General features: G+C 32.7%; 4 protein-coding genes across 7 annotated transcripts; 2 read left to right on the forward strand and 2 right to left on the reverse strand.

Moving 5' to 3' along the window:
- Positions 1-516: 516 nt before the first annotated feature.
- LOC138136799 (EEF1A lysine methyltransferase 1) lies at positions 517-8,237 on the forward strand. Its single transcript, XM_069056106.1, has 5 exons — positions 517-645; positions 707-1,080; positions 1,134-1,284; positions 7,825-8,034; positions 8,087-8,237. Exons 2-5 carry the CDS (start codon positions 940-942, stop codon positions 8,218-8,220), a joined length of 636 nt encoding a protein of 211 aa, XP_068912207.1. The 5' UTR covers positions 517-645; positions 707-939; the 3' UTR covers positions 8,221-8,237.
- Positions 8,229-13,332, reverse strand: LOC138136786 (uncharacterized). Of its 2 annotated transcripts, XM_069056094.1 has the most exons (7): positions 12,850-13,332; positions 12,685-12,713; positions 12,571-12,616; positions 12,415-12,506; positions 12,208-12,363; positions 11,123-11,399; positions 8,229-8,694 (listed from the first exon to the last, which is right to left on the reverse strand). In XM_069056094.1, exons 1-6 carry the CDS (start codon positions 12,964-12,966, stop codon positions 11,144-11,146), a joined length of 696 nt encoding a protein of 231 aa, XP_068912195.1. In that variant the 5' UTR covers positions 12,967-13,332; the 3' UTR covers positions 8,229-8,694; positions 11,123-11,143. The 2 variants fall into 2 exon arrangements, with proteins under 2 accessions (XP_068912195.1, XP_068912187.1); XM_069056086.1 differs by having other exon boundaries at positions 8,229-11,399.
- Positions 13,333-13,474: 142 nt separating this feature from the next.
- On the forward strand, positions 13,475-19,673 carry LOC138136722 (bis(5'-adenosyl)-triphosphatase enpp4-like). 3 transcript variants are annotated; one of them, XM_069056012.1, is made up of 6 exons: positions 13,475-14,060; positions 14,113-14,265; positions 14,315-14,486; positions 14,537-14,746; positions 14,799-15,056; positions 15,187-19,673. In XM_069056012.1, exons 1-6 carry the CDS (start codon positions 13,575-13,577, stop codon positions 15,354-15,356), a joined length of 1,449 nt encoding a protein of 482 aa, XP_068912113.1. In that variant the 5' UTR covers positions 13,475-13,574; the 3' UTR covers positions 15,357-19,673. The 3 variants fall into 3 exon arrangements, with proteins under 3 accessions (XP_068912113.1, XP_068912107.1, XP_068912120.1); XM_069056006.1 differs by having other exon boundaries at positions 13,477-14,060; positions 15,184-19,673; XM_069056019.1 differs by having other exon boundaries at positions 13,477-14,060; positions 19,431-19,673.
- On the reverse strand, positions 19,212-23,368 carry LOC138136686 (DDB1- and CUL4-associated factor 6-like). The gene is made up of 12 exons (XM_069055962.1): positions 23,235-23,368; positions 23,024-23,174; positions 22,695-22,967; positions 22,487-22,640; positions 22,273-22,433; positions 22,059-22,207; positions 21,811-21,997; positions 21,475-21,757; positions 21,036-21,381; positions 20,855-20,982; positions 20,544-20,796; positions 19,212-20,489 (listed from the first exon to the last, which is right to left on the reverse strand). Exons 2-12 carry the CDS (start codon positions 23,109-23,111, stop codon positions 20,334-20,336), a joined length of 2,178 nt encoding a protein of 725 aa, XP_068912063.1. The 5' UTR covers positions 23,112-23,174; positions 23,235-23,368; the 3' UTR covers positions 19,212-20,333.
- Between the last annotated feature and the right edge of the window lie 117 nt (positions 23,369-23,485).

Genomic DNA, 23,485 nt, shown 5'->3' on the forward strand with positions numbered 1-23,485 from the left:
ATTATTAATCGCTTTCATTAACAAACTAGTTTATTAAATAATTATTATCAAATTAAAGGGAGATATTCTAGGCTTTAAAATAAAAGGCACTTTAAACCAATTTTTAATTTTAAAACATATTATGAAACTGGCCCTTAATACGGAGTGATCAAGAATGACTGAGTCTGTTGGTAACAATGAAATTTGGCAAATTTAAAATTTACCAACGAAGGTTAATTTTTGTAATAGTATAAACATAACCTGCATAACCAAGAATGTTTTTAATGTCATCTCAAGTTAAAAAATCCGGTCAGTGCGTGGTCAGTGCCAATTACTAGACAAAAATCACCAGTATTTTCAATTGTTTCATTGCCAACAGACTCAGTCATTGTTGATCACGCTGTACATGTTTCAATTTAAGAGTGAAATATTTTTATTTCATTTTAAAAAATAAATAATAACCGTTATATTCGAAACTTTGGGTTTTTATTCAAATTAACGCTCTCTAAAAATACACGTGGCAACCTTGTATTCATTTGACGCAGTCGGAAGAGGGTCGGAAGTGGTCGGAACTTCAACACACGTTCAACACATCAACACATAGCCAAAGCACTGGCACAGCGTGCGCCGCTCGGTGATCAAAATTGCGGCGGCCCCAGATATCAGGTTCAAACGTGCAAAATAATAGTTATTTTCGATATAAGGACGTTGTCACATCATTTTTCAGGTCAGCTCAAGTCAGGTCGGGTGTAATCGGCGTTTTAATTTTCAATATTTAAAATCCGCGCTTAAACAGTTAGGGGCGTAGCGTGCTTAGGCTATGTGCTATGCATGCTATGCATTCTCGCGCCTAGGTCTAGGTGTTGTGTTGGTGTATAGTATGTGTATCAAAGATGTGTATACTGTTTACATCTGAGATCCCGTGCCGTATGTGCAAGATTAAGATTACCCTATCCTAAAATGTCAAACGAAGAAGATGATGTTCCTCAACTGTCAGCAAGCACATTTTTGGCTTTACAAGAATTTTACAAAGAACGAGAGGAAAAGGAAAAACGATTTGTATCATCTCCTAATGAGAATGTACAATTAGATGAAGATTGGGTATTTTAAAGTTGTATTTAGGTGCTTTTTAAATTTCAAAGGCAACATTCTAGCAATTAAGTCAGTTTTGGTATGATGATAAAACAATTGAAGAAATAGTAAATATAGCTGTAGAAGCAGTAGGGCCTGATGGTAAAGTTGCCCTTATTTCATGCCCAAGTCTTTATAAGAAGCTAAAAAACAAGATGAGCAATGAAGGAACAGGTAAATGAAGTGGTATTAAGAGGTGACAATAATGTTTTTTTGTTCGACACTGTCAGAATTTGAGAATTTTCTCCCATGTGAACGGATTTTAATAAATGCAATAACTTGTGAAAATGAAATGTCAAACTAATTTTAAAGATTTTAAGAGATTTGGAACCTTTAGGGGCTTGTTGAACAAAAAAAAACGTGTTCACACGGGAGAAAATTCGGTAATTGTTCACTTTAGCTACTTCTGGAATTTTCGCGTTTTTTCTGATTAGACAACCTCAGGGCGTCCTCCTAGATCGTTTCCCACCATCCAAACCTTGTGCAAATGCCTTTTTTTCTCTTGTTGTGTTTCAAGGTCGCGCCAATGTCTTATAGTCCAATCAATAGGGAGTTTTACCTTGCAAAAGGTACAGAAAAGTTTATACTTGGCAGGTATCTTCTATCAGGCATGTTATTAATGTTGTTGAGTTTGCGACCTTGGGGGGTTGCCGCTCGCCCCGCCATACTGGAGAATAGGGGTGCAAAATCACATTTTTGCGATTATTTCATTATCCGTGCGAGATATGTCTATCTAAGTTATTATAGAAAATGTAGAGCATGCAATTCTCTCCATTTTTTGTTCTTCATGTTTTTTTGTCAGATTAATAGTTTCGTAGTTACAGCGTGTAGAAATCGAGAATTTCTTTTATTTTTGTATTTTTTATTCTTTCCCACACCACCACAGAGGTAGAGCAATAGGGTGCGTTTTTTTTTATGTGGTATCCCCAGTGGGCATAGTCCACGATGCAGTAGAAGTTTACTGTTTTCCACTTTTTGATCTCTTTGTAGCGTAGACGGACCCTAATGATCTGGATCGAACGGTATAGATGAGCTGAATTCATCAGAGTTTATGAATTCGGGAATTCCTCTTGAGAATGTTCCTCATCTGGCGTTTGCCAAAATAGAAATTCATTGATTTCAGGTATTTGTTCGTCTTGATCTTCAGATTCTGGAACGTCTGTGATTATTTCATAATCCGTGCGAGATACGTATATCTAACTACTTACAAAAAATGTAGAACATACAATTCTCTACAATTTTTGTTCTTTACGTTTTTTTTTTTGTCAGATCAATAGTTTCGTAGTTACAGCCTGTAGAAATCGAGCATTTATTGTTTGTCCGTCTACGGGAATATCGGACTCCAACGTGTATACTAATGAAACAGGTAAACGCCAAATGATCCTGATGATGATGATGATGACCCTGAGGAACAAGAGGAAAATTCTCAAGAGGTGTTCTCGAATTCATAAACTCTGATGAATTCAGCTCATCTAAACCGATCGATCCAGATCATTTGGATCCGTCTACGTTACAAAGAGATCAAAAAGAGTAAAACAGTAAACTTCTACTGCATCGTGGACTATGCCCACCGGGGACACTACGTAAAAAAAAAAACGCACCCTATTACTCTACCTCTGTGGTGGTGTGGAAAAGACTAGAAAGTACAAAAATAATAGAAATTCTCGATTTCTACACGCTGTAACTACGAAACTATTGATCTGACAAAAAAAACATAAACAACAAAAAATGTAGAGAATTGTACTCTCTACAATTTTCATAATAACTTAGATAGACGTATCTCGCACGGATAAGGAAATAATCGCAGAAATGTATGGCGGGGCGAGCGACAACCCCCCAAGGTCGCAAACTCGGCAATATGAATAATAAGCCTAATAGAAGATACCTGCCAAGTATAAACTTTTCTGTACCTTTTGCAAGGTGGAGCCATTTTTATGTCTCTATTGACTGGACTATTAGTATAAGCAGGTACAATGGCCGGCAAAAAAAATTAGACTTTTGTGTCACGTCAAAATCCAAATGTGTAATTAATGCTTTTTTGACACTGACATTTAAATGATGGCTAACTTTTTTTGCCGGCCATTGTACATGTAACTAAACGGCAAGGAAAATAATTCATTCGCACAAAAAATTATTTTTGTCATTACTAGATACGTTAAAACCCTCAACGGTTGCTATGAAAATTGAAAATCATCTGTCTACGTTAACCAATGAAATCAAAGAAAATCTTTCGTTGCTAGGTAGCGGCTGTTCATTATTAACCACTGGTTAATAATGAAAAATTGTTATCTACTAGGAGAAATTCTACTTCCGTCAATAATGACGCCTTCTAAGACTAGTAGTGAAAAAAAAAACATTATTGATAAATGTCACAACTTGTCAGAACGAAACCTCAAGCTAATTTTAAAGATTTTAATTGTATTCAACTCGTTCGTGTGTAAATAGGTTTTTTTTTTTGGCACGAGTGGGCCATTTTAAAACGACCAGTTTACACACGAACTCATTAAATAAACTACTAATATTTATAAGACAACAAGTGTTTTATAGACAGTTTAAAAATTGAGGTTGTAGTTTAATAGACCAAGATTTTTAAACTATAAAACACGTGTTGGATTCAAGATTTTTTGTAACACTAACCATCTTATCAGAAATTTTAATGAATTCAGAAATTATTCCAAAACGAACGGTGTTCACGCTTTCTCTATGGGGTTGGGGAGCCATGATTAATTTTTTTAACGTTGGACACGCTGTTTGATTTCCGTCACCAAAGTTCAAGGTCACTGAGGAACGGCTGGAAACATCAAAGGCACCGCTCGGAGTGACGTATCTTGCCAGTCCTTAATCTGTGATATAAGTACAGTTTTAAAGTAATTTCAAATGACTAAGGCCATAAAAACTAAATTGCAAATTTACATTAGGAAAATTTCCGTTTCCCATTTTTTTTTTGCAACCAACTAATCGCGGCCATCCAAAAGTGAACGACAGCTTGCGAAAATTTCCGTATTTTTCGTTCGATTAAATTAGTGTAATTGACGTTCGTGCAGCCTGTTTTCTTGGCAACGTCTCTTTATATTGAAGATGCAAGTCTTATTGCAATGTAATTCTCTCGCCACAGCAGCTAACGGCCAATTTTCTTCTAGCTTTGCAATAGCCCTAACTGTCTGAATCGGAATGAGATAAGCATTTAAAAAAGATAACTTCAATCATCTTTTTAACGCTAGTGTCAAACTGTGACATATTAGGACGCCTATGATTTAAAGTAAAAATCAAACTACTTTAAAAAAACGTTGACTTTTGGATGGCCGTGATTGTACTCTTGCGGGCATAAAAAGTGGGACATCAAATTTCTGTCAGTTTTGAAAAATTCGATGTAGTTCAAGTTTTATTGTCATTTTGCCTGTGATTATTGTCATAGAAATTTGACACTATTGTAACTGACAGTTTAAAAATTTATTTTATACTCTTATTTTCCTTTTCCAAATCCCCTCTTCTTTTGATAAAGGTAGATTTGATTTGGACTTTGCATTAAATAAATATTCGCTACGTGCTTACTTACACTAATTCCCTACAACCTACAATCCATAATGACAACGTCAATCAATTCAAAGTAGGGTTAGAAACAGATAAGGGTCATTTCATATTAAAAGTGATGTTGATGTCCCACTTTTTTTTGCCCCTAATAGTACCTGACATGCGGACATGTTGCTGAATGTCTGAGTATTTTTCTATTGCAAAACTAGTAAAACTGACAACAATGCACTAGCATTGACGCTGTTTATAACCTCAAACTCAGAAAAACACCACCTAATTCAACAGACCAAATTAAATGCAAAATTTCGATGGCCTCCCATTATGTCAAAACAACGTGAATGCATTTTATTAGTGTTAGAAAAAATCTTTAATATACAGGGTGAGTCAGGAGTAACGGCCGAAACTCTATGAGTGTATTTACACGTGAAAATCATGTTAAAAAATTTCATATGTTCTTATCCGATTTTAATTTGTTTTCAAGTTATAGCGTTCTAACGGGTGTTCAAATGAAAAGTTCATCAAGTTGGCTATGAAAGAAGATAGAGCGAAAAGGGGATGATGCCTTCTTTGAGAGATGTTAGTTGTGTTTTGCGAGTGTAACGTCTTTTTTTGATTTGAGTATCGTTTTCTGTGGAATTGAACTTTAATTGCATTTAAATGCACCAAAAACATCTATCCGAGAATTGAGTCAGTAAATTAATCTCTGTTGGAACAACGCACACAATGTTTCATAAGACTTTACATCTTTATCCCCACCGTGTCACAGTAGTGCAGGAATTGAAGCCACCAGATTATCCAAGAAGATTACATCTTTGGCAACTAACGTGTCGACCATGTAGGCAATAATGTGGATTTAATGCTTTCACATCTAACCTAAAATTTTACAAAAAAAATTTAGTCAAAAATGCAAAGGCTAGGTACTTGATGAATTTTTCAATTGAACACTCGATACATGTATCCAAATTTTCGCTTGTTTTCACATCCAAAACATTTTGTAATCAGAGTATACCATGTTTGAGGCTAAAAAACATTTGGCCGGTTGAAAAATAAAGTGTACAAAGTAAAGAGCGATTAACTTAATTTGTAATCGAGTTATCCATGAATCCGAAATCGTATGTCGTTATTTGAACTCCACGCTACAATAAACACAGCTTGAAACACAGGTTAGATCTCGACATATCAATCGCAAAAGACATACGGATTCAAATCCATGGATGACTCGATTACAAATTAATTTGATCCCTACAAGTGAATATTCGGGAAGTACTAATTCGACGTATTAGAAAATAATACTCAGCCAAGAGAAGCATTGAAGCAAGTAGAAGAGCTACAAGCGCCCTTCGTAGACGAAACAGAAAATGTTTAGAGCTCAACGACGGTATTTTTTAACATTTAATAAAAGAACGTGCTTACTTAGGCAAATGTTAATGTTTGCAAATTTTTTTATTTTTAATTACGCTATAACTTGAAAACAAATGAAAATCGGATAAGAACATATGAGTTTTTTAACATTATTTTTAGAATCTGCGTTTCTAATAGGTCTATTATTGTATTCAATTTGGAGTCGTTTATGGCTATCTCTTAAAGCACTCGTAGTTTAATAGATCTTTAAGAAATTTTTTATCAATGTTTCAGTGTATTCTTGTCATTTACACCAAAAAAACTTCCAATATTAATGTTCAAACTCTACTTTTTAACATATGTTGCAGATGTAGTTGCATCCGTTACCTTGAATTACCAATTACATAATACAAAATTCCCAAGAATTTGATGATTTAATTTTTTTATTTAAAAATTAAAACGGATGCAAATTCTAAAAAATAACATAAAAAAACTCGTTTTATAAGGGCATTGGCGCACTCGTCCCATACAAAACACCCCTACGGGTCGTTTTCTACACCTGAGACTCGTGCGCCAAATCAACCCTTATAAAACTCGTTCTTTAATATACTATTTCACATGTAAATGCACTCATGGAGTTTCGGCCATTCCTCCCGACTCACCCTGTATTTTTTAAAATTTAATTGTAGTTTCTACATACATACATATTTATATAGAGTGCATTTTTTTTAACTGTTGCCATAGGGAATTGCATGGTAAAACTTATACCCCCTGTTAACTTTTGTTCTGATGAAAATATTCAAACCATTTTTGGAACAAAGTTGGAAGATTTTTTAAACTATCGGATAGTTTACAATTCAATATCCTAAACTGGCGAAAAAGTTGTGAAAAAATATTTTAAAGCGCGCCGGAATAATAGTACGTCGAGCGGCCGCCAGAATAGCGTCCCTGTCGGCTCAACCAGCACCTGACCAAATTCCATTACAGTGCGACATTTACAAAATAGTCGAAGAAAAACATTTCGAACAATTGCTTTGATAATTTCTGTTAATTTGTTGAATTATTTGTGGGTAATTGTTCACTTTAAGTACTTCTGGAATTTTCGCGTTTTTTCTGGCTAGACAGCCTCAGGGCGTCCTCCTAGATCGTGTCCCACCATTCAAACCTTGTGCAAATGCCTTTTTTTCTCTCTTGTTATGTTTCAAGGTCGCGCCAAGTCTTAGTATAACTAAAGGGTAAGGAAAATTTTCATTTGCACAAGGTTTGACTGGTGGGAAACGATGTAGGAGGACGTCCTGAGGCTATCTAGCCAGAAAAAACGCGAAAATTCCAGAATTAGTTAAAGTGAAGAATTACCTATTTGTGCGTTAACGTTTCTACGTTTTGTTTTTTTTATAAAGAAATTTAATCATAGCCACGAGAAGATCTCGTCGCTATTTATTTTTTAAATGAAACTGACAAAAATTAAAAGTGGGGATAGGCAGTTGCTGGTTGAGCCGACAAGGACGCTATTCTGGCGGCCGCTCGACGTACTATTAATCCGGCGTGGTACAAACAAATATTTTTTTCACAACTTTTTTGACAGTTTAGGATATTGAATTGTAATCTATTCGATAGTTTAAAAAATCTTCCAACTTTGTTCCAAAAATGGTTTGAATATTTTCATCAGAACAAAAGTTAACAGGGGGTGTAAGTTTTACCATGCAATTCCCTATGGCAACAGTTAAAAAAAATGCACTGTATAATTATATAAAAGTTAATGTTTTTTTTTCAAAATAAGCTGCTAAACTGTTCCGTTCTTCAAAGTTTCCATTATATAAAAATAATAAACAATATTTACAGTGACGTTGTATGAATATGACAGAAGATTTGCAGTGTATGGTGAAGATTTTGTTCATTTTGACTACAAATTAGCGCTAAGTGTACCAAGGGACAAGGCAAACTATTACGATCTAGTTATTGCCGATCCTCCTTTTTTGTCTGAAGAATGTTTAACAAAAACTGCAGTCACAATTAAATTTCTCACAAAATTTAGAGTAATGTTATGTACAGGTATTTGTTTTAAATATTACTGTTTCCTGTGATAAAATCTTTAAACTTTTAGGTGCAGTAATGCAACAGTTAGTTGAACGTCTTTTGGATTTAAAACAAACTTCTTTTAAACCACAGCACAAAAATAATTTGGCCAATGAATTTTCTTGTTACACAAATTTCAGTTTTCAACATGAGATACAATAAAATAACTGTTACATGGGTACTATTTTTATTTTCTGCAGGGGTGATATGTATACATGAAATGTGTGTATTTACAACAGTCTAAAAATCTGATTACATAAATTAGGCTGAGTAAATAAAATTAATGTTTAAATACATCCAAAGTTTTAATTTAAAAAAGTCAGTATTAATTTCTAGTGTAATAGTGATCATTTTATACTTGGAACATGTTAAATACAAACAATATAAAATTTATACTGTAAACATAATATCCAAAAAAGTGTTAGCGATTCAAATTGTATAATATTAAAATTATAAAATGGTTTTTGATTGTGTGCTCTCAATACAACACAGATCATGAGTAATATTGGCATCAATTATAATAATTCAACTCCTGCAATTTGCTTCTCTATCTAACAGCGCACTTAAAGGGCCTCTTCACTATAAAAGCAAATTCTTGGTCCCGCCTGTTAATTAATTTTTCCATCTTTAGCTTCTCTGCAAACAGTGCTTTTAAGAATTGCTTTCAGTTGTACTGTTATTGCGAAAAAGTAGAAAAATTAATTTTTGATATTTGACTACTTAATGAATAATTAACAATAAATTTTACAACAGTTTTAAATAATTTGAAATTTGTAAGGCTTTTTATATAAATAATTTTCTAATTGTTGTTTTCACCGTCGTATTTTAAAATTAAGAAGAGCTTAAAGCGTTGGTTACAATTATTAAAATGATCGAAACAATTGGTGTAAAGCTTGGTTTAAAAATAAGGAACGTCGGTGCAAACAGCCATAAAAGCAACAAATTTTAAGTTTTTCAAAATAATCAGTGGGTAATAATCATATACACTTACGGCCACAGAATTTCGTCAATTATTTTACTGTCAATTCGAAAAAGCTTGTGTAGCTTAAGCTTTATTGTCATTATGACTGACATTCAAAATTTTTGTGACAGAAATTCTGTCACGCACAATAAAAATCAAAATGACACCAGCAGTGGAACTATGTAACTCGGATAGAAAGAAATTTCCTGTCTTTCCTGTCTATTCTCCACGACGCTACCATGTAACTAGAATCGTGCATCACCGGACGAGCCGATGCAGAGTTCGGGCGTAGAAAAATAGATAGACCCTCCACCCTCACTAGTCTTTCCAAGTTGTCGTTCTTTGTCGTGTGCACGCTACGTGTATAGTGCGGTTCGTGTCACTAAACTGACTACCGGACGACCGGACCCGGACTACCTAATCCAACAATGAAACATGGAGTTATGCATGATGCAATTTATAGATGTGGCTCTACGTTTTTATTTGCCGATTTCCGGTAAAACTGCACCACAGAAATTCTTGAAAAATATTTGATTTGTAATTTTAACAGTGATAAATTAATATATGTTTTGTATATTTTATGTAATTATGTTTACTCTGTTAATTACGTACAATAAAAAAATATAAGTATAATATAATACATACCTATACATTATATTGTACATATTCTGTAATTGATATGCTTGTGGAACATGAGGGCTTTCTTTCTGACAAGATTTGTTATTAATGTGATTTTTTCTTAAATTTCCACCGGAAGCTTCCATCAATTTAACAATACTATTGGAAATTTGCATTTTATTCTAAATAAAGTCATAAAAGAAGCCTGTGTATACGGTTTCACACGCTTTTAACGTGCATTTTGGATTTAGTGCAAGCAATATGATATCAATTATTTTCAAGTGTAGTAATGTTTTTTGGACACTTCATAACTGAACAATTTAAAAAATTATTCATATTTAAATTTAAATCGTATTCAATCACGAAATTCGAAATCGAAATTACGTTTGACAGGCGCGTCAGGCGAAAAGTCACCATGAATAAAATAACATTCCTCTAAAAATATTCACAAAACCGAATGTTTTCAGCTCAAATTCTCACGGTAGTATAACACTTCTTTCCAGACCCGAACATTTCCGACGCGTCGTAGAAACATCGCTACATAGTCCCACTAGGAAATTCCCTCTTTTTTGTTTCTTTCTTCCGAGTTACATAGTTCCACTACAGTAACGTTTTTGACATCCAAGTCAAAAATTCCAATGTGGGGTTAGAAATACGGGGTGATCAAATAGGACTGTTTAAGTTGGTAACACTGAATTGTATTTTAAATCGTATAACAGGAGTAATTTTCTGTTGTTGATGGCTTGTCATTGTTAATGCTATACCTACACCAGATATTTGTCAAATAAACCAACAAAACATACCCGGTTGCAGTGTTATAAATAACCGAAATATAAAATTTTCTTAGTTGTACTGCCAACTTAAACAGTCCTTTTTGATCACCCGGTATATAAAACCTGTTTTACAGCTAATGTCAGTTGAATGACAACGACTGACGAAATTCCGTGGCCGTGACTGTACAATAAAAATCTAATTTATATACACTATTTAAATAAACTGGAAAAGGCAGTTTTTTTTATTTAGAATTTGTATTACTTAATCATCATTGCAATAATATATCTACAGAAATAATTTCATCAATTAATCAATCATAACAATGTAAAAGCACAACCTCTGTGGGTGGATTTGTTTAAAAACAACCATTCTCATAGGCCTCTATAACCACATTGTTACTATTCTATTCTGACTATAACAACCGTGACATATACATAAATAAATCATGAAACATTGATATTACGTGATTTTTTTATATATTTATACTTATCATGATAACATTTGTGAAGACTATAAAACTAGCCATTAGTCAGTTATGGTACATATATTTGTGGTTACTTTACGCTGAAAAACCTGATTTGGTTTATTAAGTGATGTGAATAAAAAACACCATAAAAATGTACAAAGTCTGAATAAAATTTATTTTTATTCTCATCACATCAGTCACGCTATAGCTAGTTATAATTTATAAATAAATTGTAATTAATTTACCACATTCCTAAGTGATTGGAATCAGCTGAACAGATCATGGCCTGTTTCACGTAATGTTTGACTTGTTAGTCTTTCTATTTCACTTAACAGCATCTGAGTGTCAGTATCAACTTCTGACATTGGAGGACTAGCTTGTATAGAATTTTGGACGTTATCCCATTCTAAGGAATTAGCTGATGATACTCGTGACCAATCAGAATCACTGTTTAATGCAGGAGCTGTATTTTGTGGACTTGACTCTGTAGGATATTGAGAGAAATCCTCAGGAAGTGCAGTCCTAAAATAATTATATTTCAACAATTGGTTAAACTAAAATAACCAAACATCTAAACTCCGTACGCTGGTAGATTGCACGTTTTTTGACAGAAAACAGACAGTAGACACAGATAGAGGGATAGAGGTCTTTCAATCTCTCATGGGTTTTGACCTTGGAAATATCTGCGCGAAGGCGGAGCGATAAACCAGCGAAGAATTGGTAAATGAAAACTGAAAACGTCGACTATTTTAACGACGTGTTAAATTTCAAAATTACAATTTCATAATGACACAAGACAATGATCAAGCCAGCTGTGAAAAATGAAAATGCTGCAGGGGGGAATTAATCTCCAAGGCTACAGCGGTTTTCTACATAACGTGAAACAACTGAGATGGAGAGTTTAGTATTTTTCACTGCATTATGTTTTGGAACAAGAATTTAAAAACGTGCAATCATCAGCGTACAGAGTATATATGCCATTCACGATTATTTTAAACACGCAGGAGGCCGCGATATTTTTTTGTTAGATTGGCGTCAGGTCCTGTCATATGACGTTTCGTTTTTAATTATTCGCATTGTTGTCAATTCCGTCATTAATTTAGTTAATAAGAATTTGTTTCATTTCAATTACAATTTTACGATTATTGTTCCTAATGCGTTCAATTATTTAAAAAATGTAACAACTTGGGAGCAGTATTCGGTTGAATTATAACCTAAAATAGATTTATTAAGACAAATCACAATACTGCCAACTAAAATGTCAGATTTTCATAGATAGTCCGAATTTGAAATAATCGTGAATGGTATATAATAATTATTTTCATCTTACCAAGAACTTCCTGAAGGATCATGGATTACTGAAATTGGGATGGTTTCATGTTCCCACTCTAGATCTAGGGAACTTACAGGTGTGGATGTAGCTGTTCTTGATAACAATGCTCGTGCATCTAAGCACTGGAGCTGAATATCTCTGCTAGTGCAAGATCTAATGTTGAAAAAAATTAGAAACTATTATTTTATAAGTTGCAAATCATACCCTGTTGATGGAAGGCGCTGTGATTCATTCAGTCTACTATAAGCAGTTACTTGGGGGTTCAGTAATCCATCTACCAAATCCAAAACAGGTTTCTATAATAAACAAAATTTGATTTGATCACAGTTGAAATTAAGTCAAACTGTTAAAAAAAAATACCTGCTTATTATCATTTCTTTTATCAAATAAACGAGATAAAAAAGTCCTGTTTCCAAGAAAGCATGTAATGCATTAAAAATCATACAATGAATAAATCTAATAAGGGTTAACTACCTTTTAATTCTTTGATGAGTTGCTGAGTTCTGAAATAAAATTTTATAATCAATAAAATATTAATTTTATTTTAAATAAAATCAGTCTCAACAGTAATTTTAACGCTGATACCATATTTTAAAGATCATTATACAATATTTTTTTTTGAAAAATATGAATACTTACATTGTCTACCAAAAAAGAAAATTCAACTCCGTTACCCTGACCTTGAAGTATAGTGAAGTTTCGAAGAGTTTTTGATGTATCCGATGTGGGCAAACATTTACCAAAGCAATTACCCATTTTTCGTGCAGCCCATCTGGGACTGCGATGTTTTTAACCCCCATGGGGCAATGTTAGGACGGGTATCTCCGTGATGATCAAATTTAAAATGCTGATTTAATTAGTACTCCTTTGGTTAGATTTTGTCTTCAACAAAAAGTACTGTCAGTTTTGCGCAAAGGTGTTATAGAATGATCACAGTTCACGGTATGTTATTCTAAACACATAACTTATAAATTAATAATTCAAAATTGATCTGTACTTTCTTTAAAACGATTACAGTACAGCTAAAAATGCTAAAATGCCGAAATTGATAATTTGATGATGGAAGAAAAACGACAACAGTGTTACCAATCATTTCAAGCTGTCAACTATTAAACTATTTATTTATTTGATTACAAATACAAATTTCAATTTAAATAGATTAATAATTATTTGGCCCCTGTAATATTATTTTATAAGATAAATGTAAAATAAAAAAAAAATCACTTATACTTCATCCTTGGATTATTTGATATGTTGATTATTCAAAGTCATCAAAGTCAGCTGAGCTGAACCTGAAATGTCGCTGTGCGCTGTCACAGTTAATGTCATGTGTCTAACCAAAAGCACTTTTCAAAAATTTGGGAATGATTTTTAAAATTATCTTACAGTGTCTCCTAGTAAATTTCATATATTCACTTTCCCAAAATCCCATTTTAATAGTTGTATCCTATGATGCATTCAGGTATGATTTTTTTAATACAAAAGCAATACCCAATATGAATAGGTTAAGAAGAGCAGGAGTGTATTCAGATTACTTAATAAATGTGTTTCCAACTAAAACGTTTCCAAACCATCACACAATTGCAACAGGATTATATCCAGAAGTACATGGTGTAGTGGGTAATAGTTATTTAGATAAAACAAGTAAAAGAGTGGTAAACATAAATTATGATATGTTTCATTATGACAACAATATTGTTCCCATTTGGCGCAAGAATGAAGATGCAGGTGATGGCAGACATTCAGCTGTTATGATGTGGCCAGGTGGATGTTATCCTTATCAGGGTAAAAATGTTACACATTGCCAAAACTACAATCCTCACTTTGATTGGTTTAAACGTGTGGATATGGTAAAAAAAAAGGAAATAAAACATGTTTAATGGCTTTACAATTTGCTTATAGGTTATTGATTGGTTGGTACATCCTAAAAAACCAGCCAACTTGGTAATGCTTTATTTTGAAGAACCTGATACCCATGCTCATATTTTTGGTTTAGATTCTAATATAGTTGATAACTTAATTCAAAAATTAGATAACATCACTTTTTATTTAGAAGTAAGTTCACCGCTCTCACTTTATAATTTCATGTATGAAACTATTTTAGCAACAACTGGAAAGAAATCATCTATCAGATAAAGTTCACGTAATACATTTAAGTGACCATGGAATGATAAATGTGAAACCACCAAATTTTATAAATGTAACACAATATTTAACACCAGGTACATATATTTATGCAGGTTCTACACCAGTACTTCAGTTTTATTCTAATGGAGGTATTAGTTCAAAATATTTTTTGACATGTACTTAATTTTAAAATATTTAGGCTCAGAATCTGATATATATGAAAAATTAAAAAATGGATCAATTGAAAATGGTCACTTTAAGGTATTTAAAAAGGATGACTATCCAAGCAGGTGGCATTACAAAAACAATCTTAGAAGTCCACCAATTTTAGTTTTGGCCAACATGGGATATGGATTAGACGATTTAATTATAGCTGCTGCAAAAATAGCTGAAGAGAATCGCTTTACATGTAAATTTAAACATAACTGATTAAAATAAGTCTTTAATCTTTGATGTTTTAGTAACAAATGATTCCACATTTGGTGTCCATGGTTATGATTTTACAGAAAAAGAAATGCACCCATTTTTCATGGCAAGAGGTCCTAAAATAAAAAAAAATCATAAAGTACAACCTTTTGGTACAGTAGACTTATTTAATTTGTTCTGTGAAATACTTGAAATTGCCTCTACTAAAAATAATGGAACTTCAGATAAGATTACAGATATATTAGTTAAGCAGAGTGGAAAATATTCTTTGACAACCATACTCACCATTACTGGTACGTTCATCATTTTTATGTTTTTGTCTGTGGGATGGTCTTACTACCAAATATATTTTTAATATTTACCTTATTGCACGTTTATTCATGGCATGCTATTTAATAACAAAATGTTTACATTTTTCAGCAGGAGGCATTTTCATTGCTCTCATTCTAATTAGTTGTGCAGCTGTGCTTACCTTAATGATGATTAAAAGGCAACAAAGCATTACTACGACTGCTGCTTTAAATAAACGATTTCCTCAAACTTTTCAAAGTAGTATTGAAGCGCAACATCTATTAGAACCAGAAGACGCGTAATTTTAATTAACAGAACTCTGTATATAGATTGTTTACTGTGGTAAGACATCCTTCATCCATAAACAACCTTAATAATAGAAAAAGTGAATAATGAAAGATCAGTTAGTTAATTTTAAATATAGGGCATATAGGTACTCTGCTTTACAATTATTCTCTTAAAATTTCGCTTAATTTATAGTTTTAAATTCGAACTATACCCTGATATTTGACAGTTGTATCATCACAACATGTATTACTTTGCAATTTAGACTGGGGTGTGACCAAATCGTATGTAGACAGTGTTTATTTTAAAAGTAAATTTTGCATGTATGTTAGTTTTACGCACATACAATGACAATAAGTTCCTGAACTGTTTTAAAGTAATTGTGCAAGTTCTAATAATATAGTAACATGCATATCCGCCATTTTAAAGATAGCTCTATAGTCTGTTGGCTCCTTAACAGTGGCGACTCGTCGGATGATGTAAGTGAAACGCTGTTAGAATTTTTTGTTGAAGGTTTTTGTTATAAATTATTATTTTGAAATATTTTTGGAATACATTTTATTTTGATCTCAACATAAATTAAGTTTAAAGGTGTTTTTTTTTTTAAATAAAAAATTTGAAAATTCTCGATCCAGGGGTTTTCGCTGCCGTTGACTTCAGACGCTGTTACATTGTAACGCTTTTAACTCTGCTTTTAAGTGGCATGCACAAATTGATAATGTCATTTCAACGGTTAAAGTTGAGGAAGGAGCTATTGCAGTAGTAGGCAGTGGTGAGCTGTAGTGGACTGTAACGAACTCATGCAAGCCCACTAACCCACTATTCAAATTTCCGTGTAACTTATTCCTATAGACTATTTTTTCCATGATATCATTGCTTAATAATTATTGACTAAAGAAGTCTGTTGTGGGAGCAGCCTAGCACAAGTATTCTTTTTAAATATCCAATATTGAAATTGATTTGTTTTTCTAAACACATGTAAGTGTAGGTAGGTTCCTTATTTAAAATAAAATCGTAAAAAAAATCCTGTAGCATTTTACTGTCATTTGCTTATGTGTTAAAAATAAATTTTAAAAATTGGTTAAATCGACTTGTTACAGTTCACCACTGCCTTTCGGTAGTGATTGTACTTTATTGAGGTTACGGTGGTTAATAGCTTATTGCAGTTCGGTATGTGCTTATATCGATGAAAGACGACTTGGAATTTAAGCGGGATATGCCTATGTGAACGAACACTGTTAGAAAGTAAATTATAAATAGGTAGATCTATACCTATAACTACACAAAATTAAATCTTCGAAGTGTTTAATTTTTTTAACGGATAAAGTAAATCGATACAACAATCAATTATTGTAAATACGGTGTAGTAATACTGTGTCATCAAGAATGACTAAGTCTGTTGGTAACAATGAAATTTGGCAAATTTGAAATTTACCATCAAAGGTTCATTTTTGTAATATTAACATAACCGGCATAACCAAAAATGTTTTTAATGTCGTCTCAAGTAAAAAAAAATCAGTCAGCGCGAATGGACCTTTACAAATAAGGATGCTCTTTATCGCACTGTGAGGTCACTGCGCAAATGAATTCTGCGTCCTGTGAGACAACAAAGATGTTGACCGTTAGGCTAGGTAACTTTGACGAGTTAAATCAACACAAACCAATGGAAATAAGTGTAGCGGTCAACTGTTCTCTCACAATGTGCAGATCTCTAGCGCATATTTTCCATCTCTTATAAATGTAAAGGTTCATTAGGAGACAAAAAAACACCAGTACTTCTCAATTGTTTCATTGATAACAGACTCAGTCATTGTTGATCACGTCGTACCTATATGTACCTATCTACGTATTGATAACTACTGATGCCTAAAAATCATTTAAAACAAACCTATCTACCTATCACAGTTTCAAATATAATTAATGTAGGCAAAAATTTGTGTGATTACCTATCTTTACTTTCTTTGTATTACTGTTTGATAACATGTTTTTAACTGTTTATAACTGTCGTTATTGTTACAAAAAAGTATAACAACTTCAAATTTTGTTACTATCGAAAAAGCAGAAACCGATAGAAAAATTGGGTTTCTCATTTTATTATACATAACGTACCTACTTACCTGAACAGACGTTGCACCTAGAGAGACTAGAATGATTATTGTGGTACTGTGCTATTAACATAGATACAAACATATTTTGCCTCTTTGACGATCAATGAGTTTTTTTCAATTTTAGTTTAAAAATTCAAATTGTATTTTCAAAAAATTATAAATATGTATAAATACCTACCTTTAATATCGTTTTGAGTCAAAATATTTTGCTATGTATAAACTGTACCTAGTTAAAAGCGGTGAACAGCGAATGTAATCCAAGTGTTGTAGATATTGTACAATTGGCCTTTACTCTTTGCTCTTCCACATATAAGCATGCACATGACAAAACTGTAATCGGTTATTCATTGCCAATTATGGATGCACTTAAGTTTTTAAATTTATATTCACATGTTTATATGTTGTCAATATTGAAAGTATTTATTAAGTCTGCACTTTTTGAGTTTTTTTAACATGTATTCGTATTGCGAGGTTTGCCTAACTACATATAACGTATAAGTACCACATTAGCAGAGTTCCTAAGTGATTCTGTTGTGATTATTTATTATTAGGTATTATTACTGAAAAAGTATGAGCAACTTTCATTCTTAGCTTTTTGCATCATATTTCCATTAAGTGGAAGACTTACTTTAAAAAAATAATATTCATTGTTAAATTTTTTAAATGAAATTTAGGTATATCAAAATTGCAAATTAAAAAATTAATGTCTGAATACAAAAACGGTCAAATTTAGGCAACTACTAACAGCAAAAATGTCTAAAGGTTCGTCCTCTACAGGCTTGTTATGCTTAGCTGTTAGGTACTTTTTGCAGGACATTTCAGCTGTAATTATAGTTATTTATGTATCAAGGGCATTATGAAGATGTTTATGTTCGAGGGCAACCAGTTTAAAAGGTCGAGGGCCCCCAGGCCCGAGAGTTTTTAAGTTGCCAGAGAGCATAAACATCGAGTAATGCCCGTGGTGCATACAACGTTTTATGTTTCACTGCATTTGAATTTGTGAACATTTAAAAAATGTATAAATTGTGAACTTGATTTTGTTAAATTTCCTAGTTTGCGGTGGCTCGTATCTATGACGACTTGTTTGAGCGGGCGTAATAAGCGGGCATTATGATTTATACGCCCTAGGGCATTATAGCCTACTTAATATATCTAGTTGTCAAGGTATAAAAAAACAAATAATGATTCAGTGAAACATAAATGTAGTTTAGGCCCCCATTTATTAATTCCCACGAATAGCATGTTCAAAATATACCTACATAGTAATAGAGTTGAACCTCGTTATAATGCGATCCACGTATGACGCCACGCAACTGTGGTTCCCAATTTTTGCAAGCTGAATTGTGTCTTTAACTAAAAAACGTTAAAAAAATGCATTTTTTTTCGCACATGTCGATATATTTTCTCGTTACGAATGCGTCACATCTAAAATGCATTCACGTTGTTTTGGCATAATGGGAGGCCATGGAAATTTTGCATTTAATTTGGTAGTAAAGCTGTTTGTTGAATTAGGTTATGTTTTTCTAATTTTGAGGTTATAAATAGCGTCAATGCCTAGTATGTTAGGCACTTTAGTGACGGAAATCAAACAGGTTGTTCAACGTTAAAAAAATAAATCATGATCTCCCATTATGCCAAAACAACGTGAACGGTGTTTACTCTGGATGCACAAAAACAAACAAACCATCAAACTGCTTCTAACTTTACCGTAAAGTAACGGGTTTAGCTTATTTGGGACTATTTTGTCACATTAATACTAAAGTAGATCTAAAAATAATTTTTATAATTTTAACAATAATTGTTTTCAACAAAATCATACATCGAACGACTCGATGTTCGTTCATATTTTTAAAATCACATTTATACATTTATTTATTTCGTAAACCTTAATATAAAACCAAAAAAATAATAATTATCACATATGAATTAAACATGTGCATGTACTCAAGGTCATGTTAATTATTACATTTATTTGTTTTGTAGAAAAAGGACCCCAGTAATTTTAAAATTTAAACGGTAGTTATTTCGTTTACAACAAAATCAAATAAATCGCTAAGTAATTATATTTCCCGAACATGTTCATGTGTATATAAAAATTAGTGTTGTTTTTGTGGTAAATACATTTGGGTGATACTAGAATAGAATAAGGTAGATTAGCTACTTCAGTTATGGAAATGTTGAACAATTGTATTGTATAATAAATGTTTTGTTTATGGTTGTTTGTAATTTTAAAAATTTTATTCTGCAATTTTTCCTAAAGTTAACTGCTATATTAACGAATTAATGTAAGCATTTTAAAATGGCTTATTAAATATTATATGTTGATACTACTCGCATTCTTTGTAACAATGTTGGGTTATAATTCGTGTTGGGCATAAAAAATTAGGTGCAAGTCGATTATATTGACTACTGTTTAGGTATAAATCCTTTTGAAGAAAGGACCACATTTTAAAATGCTTACCTAGTATACTTTGATTAATTGAAAGCTTTTTTGAATTGAATAATAAAAGCCCAGAAAACAAACTGAAGCGTACTCTTGGTAAATATGCGAAGAAAATTTAATATTAAATATGTAATTTTAAATTTAACCAAAACAAAAAAAACGCTAAATGTAATAATTTAATATTAATTAGTTAAATATTTAAGTAAATTGACACAATAAATACAGCGAATATTTAAATCAAATCCAAACGAAAGAACTTTGATGAATGATTTGAAAAATGACAAAATGTAAAGAAATGATTAAATATTCAAGTGATGTTAGTGTTAAAAAACTTAAACAATCCAAAATTTTCATCAAAAGAAGCGAAACGACCTCATGGATTTGATTTCTACTAATATTACTTCCATGGTAGGTAAGTAACTATATACAAATAGTGAAAAAAGTTAATTATTTTCGTCTTCATCTTCTTGTCGCCTAGATCGAGCTCTAGCTCCTCGGCGAATTTGATTCAAACATGCTAACATCCTAATCATGAAAGCAGCAGGTACTGTGATGGTGTCTCTTGTTTCTTCCAACATTATGGCATTACGATTAATCAGCTGTTAACAATTTACCAAGTACAAAAACTCAGTTTGATTTCATGTTCAACTTACATCTTCCGCCATTTTGACATTAAAATTAGGTTCCTCCAGAATGGGAGCCCATAATTTTACGTCGTGGTCTATTCCGCTAGTTGCAAGAAGTGGCAATGTTGGGTGTGGTTGCAAACAATTAACTACATGTTGATCTGCTTGCAACAACATTTTTAGTTTAGCCGTATTTTTGTCCCATATAAAAACGTGACCACAATCAGATCCAGACATCACATAATCGTTGCCCCAAAAAGTAGCTTCCTTTATCATGGTTCTATTATAACAACACATCGAATTCCCGATATAATTTATAGTTATTTAATTATACTTACCTAGCATTTCTGTGTCCTACATATTTAACTTTCATTTCCGCTTCATACGCATTTGTAATATCAGTCTTTTTAAATGATGGTTCAGAAGTAAATTCATCATCATAATCATCAAACTCAGTGTCCGAATTCTACAACCGAAAAAATTGAGAGTGGTGGTTTTATTCCAAATTTTTATAATTACTGTTCCATCTTCTGGTAACAAGGAAGAACCTTTGATAGGCGTCCGCTCACTTTGTGAAGTTGAAGGCACTGACGAATCATTCCGGGAAGCATCGAAACTTCCTCTGCTTAATTCATCGCCAACCCTTAAGCTTATTGTCGCGTTGGCTGTACTTTGCTGAGAATATCGGAGGCTTACTGAAGGTTCAGAACCGTGTTGTTCAATAAAGCCGTCTCTCAAATTTCGAAGCGTTGTTAAATGGCTATACAAACTGGTCACGCAAGCAGAACTCTCGCCCTGTCTCTCTTCAAGATTATCACTTGATTGGGAACCGTGAGTTGCAGATGTTGATTGTTCTTCATTTTGCCTGCGACAGAAAAATACTTCTCCATAAATCTCCATCAATCAACAATATGGCAGATAAATAATCTCATTGTATGTTTTGTATTATAAAAAATACCTGCTTGTTGTTGGAACTGCAGGATCCATTTCCATATTTTCTGCGCTATTTGGACCAGTTTCTGCATTATTTTGAATATTTTGTGAGTTTTCACCTTGCGCAGTTACAGTACTTTGCCTTTCGGCCAAAAGACCTCTCTGCGATGTCTCATTTGGATCTAATGAATCCTCACCTCCTGCACTCAATGCTGCTCGTGTCATTGGATCATTTAACATTTGTGACAAAACGTCAGTCATTCGTTGCATTAAAGTGGCATGTAACTGAGGTCTAGCTTGTCCAATACCTTTAAAAAGAGCTATAATATGTTACACAAGTTTTGATTAAACTTTCACTCACTAACAGTCGTCGTTGTATCCCTTTCTGGGCGCGCATCTGGTCCTGTGTCCGACCAGTCACCTCTTAATCTCAACCTTCTTACATGAGGAGGAGAGTTATTTAAACGCTCCCGTTTGCCTGCTAGCATTTTGACTTTCTCCCAAGGAGATGTTTTAATTGGTTTCTTTAATTCAGTTATATGATTTTCCTTCAGAAAAATTTCAATAGTACAAATAATAAAAATGTGAGTTCTTTAAAGTCAGGATTACCTGTATCCTAAATAGATATAAATAATCAGAGGAATAGCTGACTAACATATCTTGTCCATCAAGACTGTAACTCAATGATGTTATTCTGTACCTTCTATCTTCAAGGTTTGGAGCAATAAAACTGCAGAATGGCCTAGCTTTTAAATATTCTGAAAATGTGTTACATTTACATAATGTAAGTATTATCACTTATTTTTGATGATACTGTAAATACCTTCTGGATGTGTGCTCAGACACCTTCTATCATATATTCGGACAGTTGAATCGGCACATCCTACTGCAAGTTGATGAGATGCTGTTGGACTAATGGCAAGAGCAGTAACTGCCCTTTGACATGTAATTAAAATATCTTCTTTACAGCGCGGTTTGCGACAACTTAAATTTAAAAAAGTATATTAGAAACAATTTTATTTTCTTGCTTTAACTACCTTGTTTTTGTTCTTAAATCAAACCAACGAACTGTACCATCTTCTCCACAACTCAAAAAGGTGTGTGGATCATTTGGGATAGTAATAACTTCATAAGTTGTACCAGCATGACAACTGAATTGATTATAGTAAGTATTTTTAGTATTTTCAAGATCTAGCAATAAATGCTAATTTATTACATAACAAGAACTTGCAATATAAATCTTACCTGTATGTAAAATTATGCCATCACCAGAGCATGAAACTATTTGTTTATCTGAAGAGCACGGCAAGAATTTAGCACTAAAAATATTTGCATGGTGACTCGTACAGTAGTTTGATTCAACCTTGTATGTATGTCCATTTGTTATTATTAAATGTTGATCATCAGATCCCGACAATAAGAATTCACCAGTGCTATTCCAACAAATTGTATTTACACAGCCTTGGTGAATTTCTAGTTTCTTGATAAGACCCAGCCTCTGTAAGAGATCACCATCATCTATGGAAAAAAGTTCATTAGTATTAGTATTAGTATTGTGCAAAATTCATATTTACCTTTTGCATTCTTTGACAGTTTAAAGAATTTGTTTTTATAGGGAAGATGATACAAATCTCTAAATATTGACTTAGGTCTATTATCCATAGTTTAAATTATCACAGTAATTCGAAATTTGTAATTTACTCGATTACTACTTACAACAATGAACTAAAAATAACATTTCTTTTAATGAGTTCTGCTATACACACAGAAAACTAGATTTTCTACATATGGAAGTCTCACGACGACCCGTTTTGGTTAAATTTACGAAATCCCTGGTGTAACGGATATAACATATTGTTGTAAATGAAGAGTGAAACAATTTATTAATAAATTTTGCAAAAATTTTTAACTGTCAAAATGTAACAGCGATGAATAAACGTCAAATACGTATGGATATGTCAAAAAGTTCAAGTTGCATCTAGACTTTTTATTTTTTTTTCTTTATAAAAAGCTTAAATCCTACTGTAGTATATAAG

This window comes from Tenebrio molitor, chromosome 1 (assembly GCF_963966145.1).
Source record: "Tenebrio molitor chromosome 1, icTenMoli1.1, whole genome shotgun sequence".
Taxonomy (NCBI): Eukaryota; Metazoa; Arthropoda; class Insecta; order Coleoptera; family Tenebrionidae; genus Tenebrio; species Tenebrio molitor.

Coding starts and splice junctions, on each gene's coding strand:
- LOC138136799 (XM_069056106.1), top strand. CDS start 940: ATGTCAAACGAAGAAGATGATGTTCCTCAACTGTCAGCAAGCACATTT. Junction 1,081..1,133: donor TACAATTAGATGAAGATTGG/GTATTTTAAAGT, acceptor GCAACATTCTAG/CAATTAAGTCAGTTTTGGTA. Junction 1,285..7,824: donor GATGAGCAATGAAGGAACAG/GTAAATGAAGTG, acceptor CAATATTTACAG/TGACGTTGTATGAATATGAC.
- LOC138136786 (XM_069056094.1), bottom strand. CDS start 12,966: ATGGGTAATTGCTTTGGTAAATGTTTGCCCACATCGGATACATCAAAA. Junction 12,617..12,684: donor ACTCATCAAAGAATTAAAAG/GTAGTTAACCCT, acceptor TCTTGGAAACAG/GACTTTTTTATCTCGTTTAT. Junction 12,364..12,414: donor CAGCGCCTTCCATCAACAGG/GTATGATTTGCA, acceptor TTTCAACATTAG/ATCTTGCACTAGCAGAGATA.
- LOC138136722 (XM_069056006.1), top strand. CDS start 13,575: ATGATTTTTAAAATTATCTTACAGTGTCTCCTAGTAAATTTCATATAT. Junction 14,747..14,798: donor TGAAGAGAATCGCTTTACAT/GTAAATTTAAAC, acceptor TTGATGTTTTAG/TAACAAATGATTCCACATTT. Junction 15,057..15,183: donor AACCATACTCACCATTACTG/GTACGTTCATCA, acceptor TACATTTTTCAG/CAGGAGGCATTTTCATTGCT.
- LOC138136686 (XM_069055962.1), bottom strand. CDS start 23,111: ATGGATAATAGACCTAAGTCAATATTTAGAGATTTGTATCATCTTCCC. Junction 22,968..23,023: donor ACTGTCAAAGAATGCAAAAG/GTAAATATGAAT, acceptor TTTTTTCCATAG/ATGATGGTGATCTCTTACAG. Junction 20,983..21,035: donor TGTTACCAGAAGATGGAACA/GTAATTATAAAA, acceptor TTTCGGTTGTAG/AATTCGGACACTGAGTTTGA.